Genomic DNA, 18,353 nt, shown 5'->3' on the forward strand with positions numbered 1-18,353 from the left:
TCAGACACATCAGAGTCAGTGGGTTAGGAGGTATGAATTGTTTACATTCAGTTCAGTGAGATGTTGCGGCAGTTTAAATGCTAAGTATGATAATTATATCACTGCCAATCAAAATACCAGCAGGAGCGGGGACAATTCTATCATGAAGAACTTGTCTACTTAGAACAAGGGTGAGCGAAATGCGGCCTGGGGGGTGGATGCGGCCCGCTAGGCCATTCTATCTGGCCTATGCGGCCCCTAAAAAATTTAGAAAATTAATATTTATCTGCCCCTGGTGCCTATCATGCGGCCCTCGATGGCTTGCCAAAACTCAGTAAGCGGCCCTCTGCCCAAAATAATTGCCCGTCCCTGACTTAGAAGCATCCTGTGTAGGTGTTATAAATGGGTTTGAAGGTGGTGTTTGAAGGATGTGTAAGAGGAGAGTTGTAGTACTTTTCCTCTTTTCTCCCTATGTTGGCTTTTGCATGCTATTTTTTTCTCACACAGCTCATGGCCCTCACTTTTTCCTACCTAATGTGTCACTGTATTCACAGAATCTGTTTCCTTGGCTTTGCTATGTAGATATATTTTCAGATCACTTTGATATGGGTGAATTCTTGAAATATGGGTATACTGAAGTGAGGTTCTCTTTAGTTTGTGTGACATGCAGATGGGGTGAAGATTTATTTTAGCTTTCATTTATTGCCATCTTTGACATAAAGATAAATCATCTCTCACTACCTTTATCTTTCCCTGCAGCCTTTCAGGCTGTACTTCTCCAGGGTTATATTTTACCTGCCACTTTCCATTTCTGCACTTCTTGGTGAAAGGATGCATCGGATAAGTTCCTTATTCATTTCCTTAGATATACTTTGAGAATAAATTTTCCCCTGCTCTTCTGATATCCTATCAGTTTTCTGTCTATGAAAGGACTTGGGAACATATGTACTGATGATGCCCTTGGCATGACTGTCACCTGAATTTGGCTAAATTTTCATGTTGATATTGAGAGCTTTCAACACCTGCTCAGAATTACAGAGCATTCTCCAAGTTCCTGGAGAAGAGTCTTCTCCTTGTCATTAATGAGCCTTCATTCTATGGAAATCAGAAACAGTGTATTTGGTAAGCCATATATTTTTAATGCTTCTGTTAAGAATCCAATATTTTTGATGTGCTGTCTGTTAGCTGGCACTGATGGATGTTTTGAAACTAGTGTGATACTAGGTGTGATCTGCCCTGGCTTGTAGAAATATTGCAAGCAACTATTGCTAAGCTTGAAAGGCACTTAACTTGGTTGTGTTTTCAATTCTGTTTTTTGTCTCTTCATAAAATATTTCAAGTGATGTAAAGCCCGGATATAATGGTTTAGGATAATTCTTTTTTGTTCCCACAAACCCAGTTTTAAATGACAGTACCTTTTAGAGAGTAGAATGGTCTGAATTGATTCCATCCATTTATTAGGTTGCCCAGTTCTGAAATACTTCAGAGGTTTCAGAGGTAGGGGTCATGGTAGTTGGCTAGACATGACTTGGGGGACAGAGACACCTGTCATAAATAGGGTTCAGGTTTGCAGCCTTGGGGTGCTCCTGTATCCTTTGCTGCACCTCAGTTTTCCTGAGGTTGTGGCAGTGGCTAAGAGCATTTTCCACAAACTCCTAACTGGTGAGAAGGCTGCAACTTTCTTTTACAGATTTGGGTCTTCTTGTATACTTTTATAAACTCTCTAGGCTGTTGTAATGTGCTGTATGTTGGGGCTGCCATAGAAGACTGCTTGGAAGCTGCAGCTGGTGCAGAATGTGGGAATCCAACTTCTGAAAAGGGTGATCCACCAGAAGCATTTTATTCCAGTGCTCCAAAGTCTGTACTGGCTTCTAGTAGCTTTCTGGGTGCAGTTCAAGGTGAAGGTCTTGACCTATAAAGCCCTATGTGGCTTGGGCTCTATATGCCTATAGAACTGCCCTTAAGTTGCATTGTGATCCCTAAGGTCAGCAAAGAGCAATCCCCTACAAGTTGCATCTATGTTCCATGTTCTTTTGCTGAAAATGTGGGAGGTCATTCTTGGTAATTGCACCTCAACTTTGAAACTCTTTCCTCAACTTTGAACCTCTTTCCCCCTTGAGGCCTTCCAGAGCCTGAGCCGCAACATCTTCCAGAAGCTTTGGAAGACCATTTTATTTGGGCAGGCTTGTAGTAGGTGGAGTTAAGTTCTGAGACTATTGCTTGGGTCATTGTTTGTCAAGTTGTGTTATTACTTATTATTTTATTTTAATATGTTACCTGTTTATATAATTTAACTTTTTATTTATAAGTTGCTTGGAGCTTTCTTTCAGGAGGATGGCATATAACCCCTCCAAAAAACCCTCTGTGGATGAGTGTGCATAGCTTCTTTGAATTGGGCATGGCTGTTTATTTTCCATCTTCTTAAACTTCAGTACTCCCAAACTGGGGCATAAATATATCTTTTTCTACTTGAGAATCCAGAGTTTCATGCATTTGTTCTTTAGGAGATTTGTTCCACAGAGTACTCGTTAGTGGTGTAAAAAAGCTGCTGTGTTTACCCAAACCTAAGATGACTTGGAATTTAAGATGATTCCCCACCAATAATTACATTGCAGAATAATTAGGCTTCAGGAGGGAGCCGGGAGTCAGGGGGTGGGGTTTCCCTCACTACCAGTCTGTGGTCTTCCCCAGCTGCATGCCCCTCTCCAGCCAAACAAGCCATTTTGACTTGGTCAGGCAGCAGCTGGGCGCTGGGGCCAGAGCTGAACTGAGTTTCTGCCTGCCCTGGGTCCTTACTCAAATACAAGATGAGCCCCATACTGACTGGGGAGAAAAAAACCTCATCTTGGATTTGAGTAAATAGTATAGTTCTTCTTGATGTTGGGGTTCTTCCCCTTGTTTGCTGCTGCTAAATTACATTAAAAGACTGATGCAATTCATTAAATATTTTGTTAACTTTCTAGGAACCAGTTGCTTTATTTCAGCAAGTATGTGATTTTTTTGGAGTGGATATTGAAATAATTTTTGAGATATGAAGGTTCATGTAAAAATGAAAGAATATTAAGATGTAACATGTCATGTGGAAAAAAAAATGATTATCCTGAATTGGCTTATCACAATTTTTTTTATGGAATTATGTCAGGAAGTCCAGAGCTGTGTAATAGATATCTGCTATCTGTGTGATAACTCTGTTACATTTGAAAGGTATGCCTTTAAATCTTCCTCTTTAGGACTGATCTTTCCAAGGTCTGAGCAGCTTCAACAATTGCTATTTCTTTTTGTGAAAGAAGCTTTATCTTTGGTCAGAGTTGGCTTTTCTGTATATAAACATGAAGATTTAAAAGCCAGTCGAAGCCAGTCATTCTGTAACTTTTGGAGTACTGTTAACCCTCAGTTACTTGCAGAGTTAGCATGTGCCCTTGTCAAGTTTTAATCGGAAAACATGAGAAATGTGTGTGGGACTTGAGGTGATGCATGTGGACCACCTGTGGACTTTCTTACAATGACTTCTCGGAATGCTGTTTTGGAACTAACAAGCAAACTGTTGGAAAGGGGTGCTTTCTACGTAGTTGCCAGGGCTTATTTCTGTTTTGTGAAAAGCCCAAGGATAAAAAGCTGTACAAATTGAGAAATTTTTAGATATAGAAAAGCTTGTTGAATTTTTTTTTTTTAATCATTCCTCAGAGCCCTTTGTGGTTGGATTTGTGGTTACGGCCAGGGAGATTGCCTTTACAGGATGAATAGTTTTCCCAATACTTTTTTATAAACTTTCTTGCATGACTGTTTTCTAAACATTCAGCCTGGCTGCTGAAGCTGGCCTGTTTTTGTGTGTGTGCTCGCCTGTATGACTTGCTCAGATTCTGTAGAACGTAAGTTTTATCCTTTTGGTTACAAAAACAAACTTGGAGTGCTCCTGGAAGGGTCTGCCTGAAGTTGAGTTTTCAGAAACCAAAGCATCTCACAAATGTGTAAGTAAAAGAGGTTTAAAAAGTTTCTTTCAGTTATGGTATCTCAAACTGGTTAATTCTTTTTGCACAACTGGATACTCTCTTCTGTCAAGTGCCTTATTAAGGGGGACTGGATAACACTGAATAATAAAATCTTTGTGGAGAAAGTGAGCCACCTAAATGAAATTTTCTTCACAGGTATATCAGTTTGAATTATGAGGATTTTTAGCAGTAATGACACGCGTGTGAATTCAAAGAGACTTGTACAGCGATCTTACCATTATTCTCTTGGTATCCCATTGTCCCCTAGGCAAGCGCTTTTAATCCCTAGTGATTCTAGCATGCCACAGTACTAAATTTGCAAACACTCCCCTCCATCTTGGCCTGTGTGTGAATGGGAGATCTTTCTCTGGTCTCATAAGCCTCAGAGGCATATAACTGCTTTAACGACAGCCTTCCATCTCCTCCTGTTTTTCTGCAATATCCTTCCACCTTGTTGCATCTTTGTCTGTCCCTTCCAGATTAATTTTTATGTTATCTTCCCATAGTTGTCTTGGTCTACCTCAAAGTTTGATACCCTCGAACTCTGCTTCTAAAATCTGCCTCGCAAATGGCTTCTCTTTGTCATGCCTCATGATACGCCCTTCCGTGTCAATTCTTAGCAGTCTTAATTTGCTCAAGTCATCAGGACTTTTGCAAAGGTTCACAAGCTCTTGAATATATCTTCTCTTCCATACTCAATTTTCTTGTACTACACCAAATATTTCTCCTTAGCATTTTGTTTTCAAACACCTGCAGCCTTTTTCCATTTTCCTTTGTCAGCATCCAGGATTTACATCCGTATAAAATGACAGATTGAACAATTGTACTACAAAGCTGGATTTTAAGGTTTCTTGAGGTTTTCCTTGATGCCATTGTATCCAGGCTCACCAGACATATATTAGCACTGTAAATTCTTGCTTTCATTTCTTCAGTTATTTAGTTGCCCTAGTGATTTTTTTCCTAACTATTTAAATTACTTTACCTTTTCCACACTGTCATTCCCCATCCTTATCTTCCTGTGATCTTTGGGAAATGCACACAATTAATTGGAGCTTTAAAATTCATGTTAATATTGTGATTTAATTAAATGTAAAGATTCTTTGACCAAAGCATTGTCTCCACTGGCAAACGAACAGTTTGAGGCAGTATTGAAAACTGATTATAATTGCTTTGAATACCATAAAGGACCCTGCTGGCAGAAGAAACACATTGCTTGCTAGAAGACTATAGTTGCAGTATTTTATTTGTTTACCTACGAAAGTGACCTATATGAGCTTTTAAAAAAATAAATCCCCAGTGTTCTCTCACATAGTATAGACATAATTTTTAACTTTTGAAAATGAAATTTACAACAGTCAGGGCAATTGGATGTCAGGGATGAGTTGTTTTAAATGGGACCATCATGCCTTAAGATTTTTGGCTTGATTCAATGTTTACAAATTAATAAAATGGTGCTATGTCTCTTTACCCAACTTATTTTGTAATTGGCATTGGCACACCCATCAAAGGTTCCAGAATGCTTCTGTAATGGTATTCAGCTGTTATCAGTCTGCCGAAGATTTTATTAAAATAAAGTTGACTGAATCACGCACAATTTATCTCTTCTCAACATTCTTTTGGACCACTTCTTTACAGTTTGACACTAAGCAAAACTGTTCCCAGTAATTACTATATATTTTGCATTATAAATCAACGCTACGTCTAAAGTATATGCCATGTTTTCATGTTCAGTTTTAGGAAAAACAGGTTTTTCCCCCCTGAATGTAAGTTGATAAGTACAGATTAAGGCCTTGAACTGTTGTTGTCCAACAAGAGAAGCATATAACCAGGGAAAGGGCTGAATGTACTAAAAATACTAAAATAAGACTTCAGGAAGGCCTTCGATACGGTATCCCACCCCATACTGGTGAACAAGTTAAGAGGCTGTGACTTGGATGACTACACAGTCCGGTGGGTGGCGAATTGGCTGGAGGGTCGCACCCAGAGAGTCGTGGTGGATGGGTCGGTTTCGACCTGGAAGGGTGTGGGAAGTGGGGTCCCGCAGGGCTCGGTCCTTGGACCGATACTCTTTAATGTCTTCATCAGCGACTTGGACGAGGGAGTGAAATGTACTCTGTCCAAGTTTGCAGATGACACAAAGCTATGGGGAGATGTGGACACACCGGAGGGCAGGGAACAGCTGCAAGCAGATCTGGACAGGTTGGACAAGTGGGCAGAAAACAACAGAATGCAGTTCAACAAGGAGAAATGCAAAGTGCTGCACCTAGGGAGGAAAAATGTCCAGCACACCTATAGCCTAGGGAATGACCTGCTGGGTGGCACGGAAGTGGAAAGGGATCTTGGAGTCCTAGTGGACTCCAAGATGAACATGAGTCGGCAGTGTGACAAAGCCATCAAAAAAGCCAATGGCACTTTATCGTGCATCAGCAGATGCATGACGAATAGGTCCAAGGAGGTGATACTTCCCCTCTATCGGGCGCTGGTCAGACCGCAGTTGGAGTACTGCGTGCAATTCTGGGTGCCGCACTTCAAAAGGGATGCGGATAACCTGGAGAGGGTTCAGAGAAGGGCCACTCGTATGGTTAAGGGCCTACAGACCAAGACTTACGAGGAGAGACTAGAGAAACTGGATCTATTCAGCCTCCGCAAGAGAAGGTTGAGAGGCAACCTTGTGGCTGCCTATAAGTTCATCACGGAGGCACAGAAGGGAATTGGTGAGTATTTATTCACCAAGGCGCCCCCGGGGGTTACAAGAAATAATGGCCACTGAGTAGTGTCTAACTCGCTACTACTCACTGTGAGAAATAGTGAGAAATAATGGCCACAAGCTAGCAGAGAGCAGATTTAGATTGGACATTAGGAAGAACTTCTTCACAGTTAGAGTGGCCAGGGTCTGGAACGGGCTCCCAAGGCAGGTGGTGCTCTCCCCTACCCTGGGGGGCTTCAAGAGGAGGTTAGATGAGTATCTAGCTGGGGTCATCTAGACCCAGCACTCTTTCCTGCTTATGCAGGGGGTCGGACTCGTCCTGAGTTGGATAAAGAGTTTGTGCATGTTGTGAATTTCTCCATTCATAGATTTGCAAGTGAGCTTGGAGGCAGTACTGTTTGAAAGAGTCATGGTCCAGAGGAAGTTTTGCAGAATCGTAGCGTGCCATTTGCCACCATTTATGTGCACAAGCAGTGGACAAACTGTTGCTTACAGGGTCATTGTAAAGTATTTTGACAGCAAATAAAGCCAGTTTATTGAAAAGATCTTCAGTTAGCTTTATGCACATAAGATTTTTTGATTATAAGATTCACTTCATAAATGCCACTTTACCACAACTAGAGAAACCTCCCACTGTGTGTACTCCAGTGAATCCACAAACCCCAAGAGCAGCAGACGCTATGTAAACAGCGAAGTAAACAGCTGTAGTAGTATGATGGTATGTCTCCTGGTCTCTTCTTGTACATGTACATATCTTGCTCAGTCACGTGACTGATGTAGGAAGCAACATTTGAGCTGCATGGAAGAGCACCCTTGTGTCAGTCTCACATGGAGATTTCAATACAAAGTGCACGTCATTGTTCTCTGGATTTTAAATTATAGCAGACAAGATTCATTGTGAAGTACAGGCCACAGCAGTGGAAGTAAGAATGACATTCATTCAAGAGGAAATGTTGTAGTCTCATTTTGTTAAAACGCTTTGATAGAAATGAATGCCAGGATGCGCCAGTAGGTATTTATTTGCTAGTCAGAAACAGGGTAGATGTTGGGAACAACAATGACTTTGAGTGATGCTGCTGCTCATTCTGTTTTGTACTAGTCTTCAACGGTTCTTCATCATAAACACCATTAATGAAGTGAAATGCCACTGCTTGTCGGTGTCGGCTAGTGACATACTTGAAGAGACTAAGGGCATATTCAGACCATGTCTAGCTTGGTGGTACTTTATTAAATATAATTCCAACATCTATTAATGCATGATAATGTGATGGCGGTGAGATCAATTGGAGGTTCATCAATGTTATGAACTTTGATTTGACAGGTTTGTGTAAGATGCCATCTGCTAAGAAGAGCAAAAGGCTCACAGAAGTAATTCTGTATTGCCTGATTTCTTCTAAAGTCATGGTAGTCTCTTCTGTTGGTGAGAAGGTCAATGATTTGTTTCATTGCAGTATGGTCAACTGTTTTCCTACACTCTTGCTTGCTCTTATTTGCAGTTGTCTTTGTTGCAAAGGTCTTGCTTTTCCTTGTGGTAATAGTGTCATGTATTGACTTAACTCCAGAAGAAAGTCTCTCCAGAACGTTTCCGCCATCACATTACCCTCAGCATGGGATGTGTGGAGACTCTTCCTTACCTCTTCTGTTGCTGGCTCTCCAGAGCAAAGGGAATGAAGAGTTGGTTGATTCAGATCTCTTTGGTCCGCATCCCATTTTTTCATGGCTGTCTTTACAACATCAGCAAATTTTCAGTGGAAGACCAAACTCCTGATAAGGACACCTGTTATGTGCACAAAGGTTTGTTAGACCTTCAGCCTCACCAGGGGTCTGTAGGATTTGGGACAACAAAAGGGTTAATTCCCCTGGACATCGGCTTGCAGCCTGGCCCCATCCAGAGGTATACCACTATCAATGAAAACTTAACACTAAGGCAAACGTTAACAAGAATATATTATCAAGGTAAGGATAAAAAAAAAACAGCAATAATAAATCCAAATTACAACAATGAACCAGTCAATAGAGAGTTAAGAGAACATTATATACTATAATAGATATAAGAAAGAATCAATGCAGGCCTGTCACCAGAGGTGGCTGGCAAGATCATTCTGAAGTTGACAGGCTTGTCAGCCTGTCACAGAGTGCCTATTCCGTAGAGGATTTCTATCTTTTCCTCGCTTGCAGTGAGTACTCAATACCTCCAAAGGGATGGGTGATACTTTACCGTCAAAAGGTATGCAGGTGAATACAGGTGAGTAGAGGATGGTTCTGTCTATGAGTGTATCCTTCCTTGTCTATGAGTGTATCCTTCACGAATGGATGGAGTTCAGTTACACACTCCACTCAAGCAACTCTCCTGCTAATCCCACATGAGCAGGCGTCACACCACATGCTCATCAAGTGACTCAGTTTCTCACAAGCTTTCAGTCCCAATTGGATGCAGCACGCGCTGACACTAACTCAGTCACTCTCCCAGGCAAGCACCCAGCCACCACACAGGCTCACGGTGCACACAGACTCAATCACTTCCTCAGTAGCTCTCCAACCTGACAGGTTTTATAGTATCCACCTCATGCCACCTGTCAATCATATGCCAGAACCAGTTATTAGACAGATCCTTCCATCATTCATCTGTCCATCACATTACTGACCAATCTGTTGGGTTGTTACCTCAGGTAAGTATTTCATGCCACACTTTACATTGGAAACATGTTACCTCAGTAGTCAACTTATATAATACAGGCTGATTGCGCATGCTTGTCAGTCCTATGTAGGTCAACAGACCCATAAGTTCAAGAGTTCACTCTTCTCCATCCGGGATACTGCAGCTGGGGTTAACAGAGTCCATCTCCATTCTTGACGGACTCCGTTCTGGATGGTGATACAAGGGTTGCTTGAAACGAGCCACCTGTTTTAGTTGTTTCCTTAACCACATAATAACCGGTTTACTGAGTATGTTGGTTGCAACCATGGGTAGATTCTTGGTAAATCCAGTCCAGCTCCTACTTCTTCTGTTCTTGGATTCTTTGTTCATGGTCATTTCAATGACATAGTGTGCAGGCAGTTTGCTGTAAGTCTTTCTAGTCAATGAAAATGAAAACATTATAGCCATGTGCACCATTTCATCTTCTCTCAATGTTGTCATTTGCCAGTAATACATGGACAGGTATGTTAGATATTTGACATTTCCATTAGCTGCTAACAGTGGAAGCATTCTATGGCAAGTCAGTAAGTACTCCTCGAAATTCATTCCACTCCTCAGACAATGGTAATGTTGAAAGAGGATTTCAACATCAGTGATATAAGAAGGAAAATACTTAGCCATATCTGATTCACAACTGTGCACTTCAAACATTGAATGTACCAATTAGAAAAGTGACCCCCAGGCTAAATTTCTGTCTTAGCATCTCAGTTATGAATTTCAAAAATAAAAAAGGTCCCTCAGAAAAAATGCATGGGCTTTATGTGTGTGACTGGATTATAGGTCTGTTTCATCTGAGGCTCGTAACATCTACCACAAGTGGGTGTCATGTTCATATCTCATATTGAATTCCTCAAACCATACTTCAACCAGTTTCATTTGTTTTATAGAGCATTTCCCTGAGCTGGAAACAGTGATGAAGAGTTAAAGGAGATACTCTTAGTCTATTTTGAATCACACATGTTAGTCCTTCCTGTTTGTTGAGCTGGAAGAAAGAATGGCCTTTTAAGCGGATTATATGTTTGTTCAGTAAATGTAAATTGAATTTTTCGTTGGTGGTACACGGAGTTTATTGGATGCTGACCCCCCGCCATTTAAATTGACTTTTGGTTAAATTCCACCATGTGCTGTGCTGGTTTGCTGTGTTGCTTACTCATGTTGGCTAATAACTATAAATGTTGTAGATTTCAGTACAGCCTGTTTGCAAGTCTTTCTTTGTTTCCATTCTTCTAAGGAACTTTACAGTTTTTAGAACCTGCCCTCTCTTTTTTTTTCTTGTTCTCTCTTCCTGTTCTGTCTTTATTTCTTTCCTTTAGTCAGGGGTTTGGATTGGTAGAAGCAGTGAAAAGGGGGAACCTACCTGTATTTCTAAATGCTTGCTGTTATCACAACAGGATTTTAAGTTTTGGATGCTGCATTGATCTGGCTAAGTGGTAACAGAAGAAAGCAGAAGCAATCTAGTTTTACATTTTTACTTGAAACATTTTACATAAATTGGCAAAATTATAAGTCACTGAAAGCAGGGTATTTAACAGAGTTGTCAGTTAACCTTATAAAAATATATGTAGTGCTAATAGATTGTTCAGTCAAATATTTTTCTTCAAAAAGAATTTTAGCATTTCATGTGGTGTTCTATAGACAGTATGTTGTAAAGTTGTCCTTTTTATTTTCACTGTTGAAAAAGCACACCCTCTGATGGCTTTACCAGAGTAAAAGGCCAGATCCAGTGGCAAGCAGCCAGTACAGTTGTCCAGGCCCCAGCCATGGTGAGCCTCACCAAGCCAGGGTAGTTTTAAGTCATCCAGTATGCAGATGTGGACACTGGTAGCATAACATCGAGTGGGCAAGTGGAGCACCAGCCCTAGGTGCCCACTTAAAGGGCACCAGAATGGCAGCTTCCCCTGGAAGTTGGTGCTGCAGCAGCCACCCTCCTCCCAGCAAACAGAGGGTTTTGCCTAAGGTTCAAAATTAGTGGGCCCCTCTATTCTCCTATCTAACACCAGCTCTAGATCTTAGTAATGTACAACTAACTATGTTCACTGTACAGTTTCATGTCTTATAACTGAAAATTCCTTCTTTGGGTACATGACTGCTGAAAAGCTCTGGACCTGCCATAGTACTTATTGGATTTGTGTATTGTTGGTTGTTGGGTTATTCTATTTGTTCTTTTTCCCTTCCAGTGTTTCTGTTGTAATTCGATGTGCAAAATGTCATGCTTTATCACGTGTAAAACAGCTTTCATCCATGTTGGTTGTCACAATGTTTATCTGTAGATTTCTTATGAGAGATGTATGCATGTTTGTGGGGGGGGGGTTTAGGTTTAAGTAATAATAAAACGTGCTGTTCAAAAAGGTTTAGGTTTCTGACAGTTGTTGCTTGATTTTTTAATTGTATACAATATTAATATATAAATGATAGATTACCTGAGGCAGCCAGTAAAAGAATCAAAATAGATACGTTTGTTTCCCAACTTTTCCTAATTTTCTTTTCCCAAATAAATGGCTTTTGTAGCGTGCCCAAGAGAAGGTCCTCAAATTCAAATAATTATGGAACAGTAATGTAATCCCAGATGATGATATCTTTCAGTGTGCAAACATAAACTGTACATACATGGAAAGTGTACCAAGAACAGAATTCAATGACAATACACTTCACTGAAAATAAGTCCATGGCAAATTTAAATTGATAAAATCAAGTCAAATCTACATTAATGTGACTATTTTATTTTTTGTTGTTGTGCCTTGTTTTTTGTATAACAAAAATAATATTTTGGTAGCTTCCAAAGGTATAGATTTCAGAAACATACATGATGCAGTAATTTTGAATGATTTTTCATGTCTAATGTTTTGTTTTCCTTCTGTTTTTTGTGTCTTGCATTAGTAACTGAAGTCCATGTACCTCAAAATGTCTCTTCTGATGTTCTGCTGGAGCATTCTTTACCTTCTGCTTGCCTTGTTCCTTCTGAATCCTTCATTTTATCAAGTGATAATGTAGTGACAGCTGTTCAAACAGGCAACAGCATTTTAAATCCAGCTGTTATTAAAGAACAGGTAAAAACAATCTGTTTTTTTTTTTATTACAGGAAATTAATGTATTTAATTAGTCTCTTGGCATTGTATTTTTTCTTAGCAAATTAGAGATTGTTTTGTTTTTCCTAAAGGACAAAATTTGACCATTGAGTGTATTTGAAGGGTATATTTTAAAAATAAATGTATCAGTTACCCATCTAAATATTAAATATGAAATGAAGTACCTTCTGAATTATGGCAGAAGATATATTTTAAAATGTTTATCAACCTAAATATTTTCAGTGTATCAGTATTTTCTTAGAGAGAGGATTTATTTTTATGTTAATTTTTATTCATTGCCATACTTTTTTGTGGCGCTCAATAAAAATAAGTTCATTAAGATGTGTAGTACATTTAAAAAAAAGTGTAAAAATGTTTTTAAAAATTTAAAAATTTGTTCAATGGGGTAATAAGGCTGAAATACAGGAGATCTTAGTAGTAATGTTCCTTAGGAGAAAAAATTGCTGGTAAAGCTACCAAAGACTTAAGAAATAGACACTTTTATGAATGTCATATCTATCAGCTTTGGGATTAGACAGTTTCTGATATGTTCTTAAAATGTTAACAATTACTGTCTCCTGTCCACATGTGTTCTGTTTGTTCTGTGTCATTTGAAGCTTTGGGCTATCTTGTAAATACCTTCGCTCATAATTAGTAGTATGTTGCTCCATTAGCTTCCATGAGGTTATTCGTGGTTCAGTTAATTAGGTGCCGCCAGTCTGGCTGTTGGTCAAATCATGTTCTAATGGTTTTTCAGAAGCATTTTTTTTGTGGCAGTGTTTTGGAGACTACTTTGTTTAACCAACATATAATGTACAGGTTGATATTTAAAGACTAATGCTAGAAATATACGTTCTCCTTTAAATGGCTACTGCATATTTACACACAGGATGTACCAGTTGTTGATGCTTCAACAGTAGAACCACAGCCAGTACTGACCACTGAAATGATCAAACGCTTCTTCCTATCTCTCCCTTTACATTCAGTTGTAAGGCTGTAAAAGGGGCTGGGGGGAGGAAGAATGTGACAGAGCACTCTAGCCACCTCAGTTCTTTCCTGATTTCAGCAACCAAGGATTTGGAACTGATCTGACCCTTTGCCTGGGTCACTTTTTAGAATAAGAGGTGGTGTCTCTTTCATACTTTGCTTTACATTAATTTAGAATTGTACATAGTTAAAATTTTAAATAAGTTTTTAGTAGTTTGGGAATGTTGTATAACAATATATTTACAATGGTACTACAGCTTTTAGAAAAAGAAAATATAAGAAGTCAGCTAAACTGAGCTAGTGTAAATACTCAATAGTGATCATTGCTAGTGCTGGTTGTATAGAAAATTTTTGTGGATTGTGGGCACCTGCTCATAGACCTATTTGTAAACAAACTTTATACAAATTTTGTAAGTCTTGTTTAAGGGCCAGAAAGAAGAGTTGCTCAATCTTAGATTAATTCCTCATGAGTGAGAATAGGAGGAGGCCACTTGCTGGAGAAACAAAGGTTATTTACTTGCAACCAGGAGTTTGATATAGACTTTGCATATTCATACTCCTGAGGGAACTCATTGGATGGACACACCATGAGTACTTCAGTGGGCTCTTCTAGCTAAGGTTCCACTACCGTAGCTCTGCATCACTTGGGTGGGAATGTGCAGAGTCCAACTTCAAGGTCTTTTGATTGCAAGCAACTGCTTTAATTTTCAAAGGTCTTAATTTAAATAACTTCAAAATATCTGTTGTTTATTATTTGACACCAAACAGTGTACTTTTATTTCTCTAGGTTAGGTTATCAACTGGTTCTTCCTTGGATATCCCAATTCCCTCTTTGAGTTTACCTGGTGAAAAGCCTTTAGTAATATCAACCATCTCTGTAGATGATGAACAGCGGGAGGGGTCAAATGGATCAAAGAGCTGCCTTCAACAAACAGTTGCAAGCCTAGAGACTAAACTCAAAGTTGCTGAAGAAGAAAAATGCAGAATTAAAAAGGTATGACTTCTAGAGCAGGCAGTGGCACCCAATTTGAGCAGCTAATGCTTTCCTTTATCGTATCCTGTTTCAGTTATAACATTGCCAAATTTCAGTTGTTCAGGCTAAGATTTCTTTATAAAGACGGTGTCTTTCTTTGGATGAATTTTCATTGTAGGCCTTGCCAGAGAGGGCTCAGCCTATTCTAAAAGTGAGGTTAGGGAAAAGTATATGACCTTTTTAACATGTTTAACATTTTTACACTCATTGTCCATACAAGTTTTAACACTATCAAACTCTAGAGGAAAGGGGAGAGGTGCCCTTGCTGTCCCTGCCAATCTCATGTTCTGTACATGTTCATTAAAGCCTTGCAGTTGAGTTCTTATGATTCTGTCTGCATTCAACATGCTACAGCTCTGAGATGAGCAGGACATTTTGCCACAAAATGCTTCTCTCATCTACTGAGGGCTACTATGATGCTGGAATTGAGTGGAGTAACTGTATTTCCAGTGCTTCATTTGCCTAACATCCATCTAATAAATAAATATCAGGGTAGCATGGAGGAGAAAGAGGAATTGGCTTGATTAAAAGGCAGAAGGCTTGAGATGTGAGGGCAGGCTAGGGACAGGATGGGGACCGATAGGAGCTGTTAAAAGAGATAAGCTACAAGTGGAGGAGAAATACAATACATATGTATTGAAGGAGAGACACTATGCAACAGGGACAGGGGGTAGGCTTCAGAGAAAGCAGGAAGGCAGAAAGGCAGAAGGGTCTGTAATCTTTTCTGCCCAGTTGAATTTAAGGTTTTGAGTCAGTTTCTTTCTATATAACAAGTAATTGTAAAACTCACTGCCTGTACTGCCTGTCTCGTTCCCTTGTATTGGTTTACATGGGAGACATCAGTCTGCTGTTGTCATCAATTGCTCTGTCAGTACAAAGAGGAACTGCTGAAGCTATGGCCCCCTCTAGATGTTCAGGTAAAGGCAGTATTGGATTTGATATGGGATCCACACAATCATGCCTCCTGCTGTGCCACATGTGCATGGCAGGAGGTATGATTGATGGATCCAGCATCAGATCCAGTCATGCTTTATTGTCAGTACAGGGGGAGCCCATGTGCTGCTGTGACTGCAAGCCCTGCAGCTGATGAGGTTCACAGCCCCAGCAGCGTCTCCTGTGGGTATAGGACACCACAGGGGAGCACCTGGACACATATTCAGTTAATGACATGATAAGAACAAGCCACAAAGTTATTGCACTCTTTTGTGGAATAACTTTGTGGCTTATTCCTTGTTCTATCACATGATTAATTGGTTGAACATGCTGCTGGAACACAGCTTAAGACATGATTAACTAGTTAATCATGTCTTAAGTCTACCATGTAGATGGGACCTTAGGTTCTAAGGGTGCCTAGACATGTGCTCTGGGGTGGAAGAGGGTGGGGAGGAGGGGAGACATTTTAATTAGAGTGGCTCTTGGGAGCTACTCTAATTCAACAAGCTTTAGTTAAAGTGCCCCCACTACCATTTTGAAATGTGGGACACTGAAGGCATGAGACACTGCATCATGCATATTACGTGCTGCATCACGGATTAATTGAGTGTGCTCCAACGTGTTCTAATCAGGACATGCTGGAGCATGTGTATAGGCACCCTAAGTTTTTAGCCCTAATGCTGAAGCATATGGAGTTCCTTATGGCTCTACATGATGGAATTTCTGGGTTTTAATTTTTTTTTCAAAAACTTAGAAGATTTAAAATTCTTTTCACTTTATAATTTAAAATAGTAAAACCAGACATTAAAAATAAGGTAGTATTGGAATTAGTTTCTTGCGATCTTCAGACTGAGCAACCTAAATTGAAGAATACAGTTGACAGCTCAGGCCTTACTCCATCTCCATCTGCAAAATAAGAATAATAATACTAACTTGCCTGATATCACACAGATATCCTGTAAGATGACTCTGACTTGGTTGGGGAATGGCTTGAGCTCAGTAAGTCCTTAGGATATAGGCAGATGCTTTGGATCCTCTGAGGATGCATGCCTGTTGAGGCAGAAAGTAGAAGTTACTATAGACAGTGAGAAGGGCACTTGTTTTTTGTCCATTTTAGAAAAATGCTCAATGGTGAATGGGCACTCTAGAAAAATCTAGATAGGTAGTCAGTGCTGATACATAATCTGTATTTGCAAGAAGCATCCAGAAAGAGCATCTTGAGAGGTCAAACAGGTTCCTGAAATTTCCAGAGGACTGCACACTTGCACTTCTAAAAGCATGTAACATATTTGGTTTTATCTTTGAATGTTAGGAGTTAGAAGATTTGATGGAAAAACACAGTGTCCTAGAAATCAGTTTCCTGAAAGATAAAGAAGATATATTCATCTCGCACCAAGATCATTACAAAGAGCTCCAGGTAATTCTGCTTCTTTCTCATATTGAATACCTAGCAAGTACACTACCTTGTAGTTTTGATCAATAGGCCTGACAGGAAGTAGAGGTGCACTGATGGATTGGCCCAATAACGGATTGGCACCAATGTAAAGAAAATTGGCCGTGTTGGAAATCGGTCTGATGTGGCTGATAATTTGGCTGATAAAGGCCCGTGCATGCACATAACCACAATGTAGCACATAGGCAGCGAGGAGCACAGCTTGGCAGTGTGGAGAACTGCATGCAGATGGTAAGTCTGTCATCGTGGAAGGGGAGGGGGGAGGAAAGGAGTGTGGAGGGGCACATCAAGGCCCCTGCAGTGAGGAAGGGAATGGGGCTGGGACAGGAGCGGGACAGAGCCACGGCTGGGGGGGGTGGGGAGGCGGGGGGGGGGGGGTGGGGGGGGGGGGGGCGCCCCCAGCCACTGCACACACCCCGGGAGGACATGGTGGGGGCATGCCCATGGATCTGCATGGGGTGTAGGTGGGGTAGGCTGCAGCTGCAGGCTGGGGCTGGGGCCATGCCGAGCTCTTTCCAGCGCAAGTGGGGGGATGTCGGGCCATGGCTGTGCTCAGGGTGGGAAGTGGCAGCACTGGGAGGGGGGGCTGGGGGCTTAATTTTGGGGTTGCTGCAGGCCCCCACCTGTAACCCCTCTCCCAGTGCCACTGCTGCCAACCCCAAGCACAGCCTGGCCCAGCCCCCACCGAGAAGAGTCTGGTACTGCCCTGGCTCCAGCCCATTCTGCCCTGCTCCACCCCGCACGCAGATCTGGGGACACATGCCCCCCCTGTGCCCTTCTGGGGTGCATGCAGTGGTGGGAGCCGGCCTGCTCTCCCTATGCCCCCCAGATTAGCTGTGGCTCTATCTCACACCCCACTCCACCGCACCCCACCCTGGCTGGGCAGTCCCTGCCCCAGCCCCATTCCTTTCCTCACTGCAGGGGCCTTGATTTGCCCCGCCACACCTCTTCCCTCCCTCCCTCCTCCCCTTCCACCACAACAGACTTACCAGCTGGATGCAGCTCTTCAAGCTGCCAGGCTGCGTATCGAAAATTGGATCAGTATTGGCTGATATACCTCCTTAAACATCGGCTATCAGTATCAACCCCCAAAATCTCTATTGTTGCACCCTAACAAGAAGCCTTTGAAGCCAGTAAGAGAATTTAAATTCATTTTAGTAGTCTTTAGATCAGGCTCTATATTCTACACTAGCCAACTGCCCATCAAGAATGACCGGATGGGAGGAAGGGAGCGGGCAGGGATGGAGCCCCATGACCACCCCCCTCCCCATCTGGGCCCGCTTCTCCCTTCCCTCCTGCTGCTTGGGGTCCGGGCCCGATCTGGAGAGCGGCGGGGGGAGGGGAGAAGCAGGCCCAGGCCCAACGTGCGGGAGGACTGGGACCAAGGGCGGGGAGAAGCTGGGCCTCTGCAGTCGGCGGGGGGGGAGCAGCGGGTCCAGGCTGACCCAGTGGTGACAGGATGGGAGAAGCAGGTTTGGGGCTGACGTTGTGGAGGGGGGGTGGGGCAGG

General features: G+C 41.6%; 1 protein-coding gene across 1 annotated transcript in view; it reads left to right on the plus strand.

Annotated features, from left to right (window-relative positions):
- CCDC91 (coiled-coil domain containing 91) overlaps window positions 1-18,353 on the plus strand; it is a 79,037-nt gene that overhangs the window by 50,441 nt on the left and 10,243 nt on the right. Inside the window, exons 4-6 of the mRNA XM_025209773.1 lie at window positions 12,251-12,420; window positions 14,213-14,419; window positions 16,704-16,808. Of these exons, the coding sequence (XP_025065558.1) occupies window positions 12,251-12,420; window positions 14,213-14,419; window positions 16,704-16,808 (482 nt within the window). The remainder of the gene's footprint in view (window positions 1-12,250; window positions 12,421-14,212; window positions 14,420-16,703; window positions 16,809-18,353) is intronic.

The sequence above is a fragment of the Alligator sinensis genome, unplaced genomic scaffold, assembly GCF_000455745.1.
Source record: "Alligator sinensis unplaced genomic scaffold, ASM45574v1 scaffold15_1, whole genome shotgun sequence".
NCBI lineage: Eukaryota > Metazoa > Chordata > Crocodylia > Alligatoridae > Alligator > Alligator sinensis.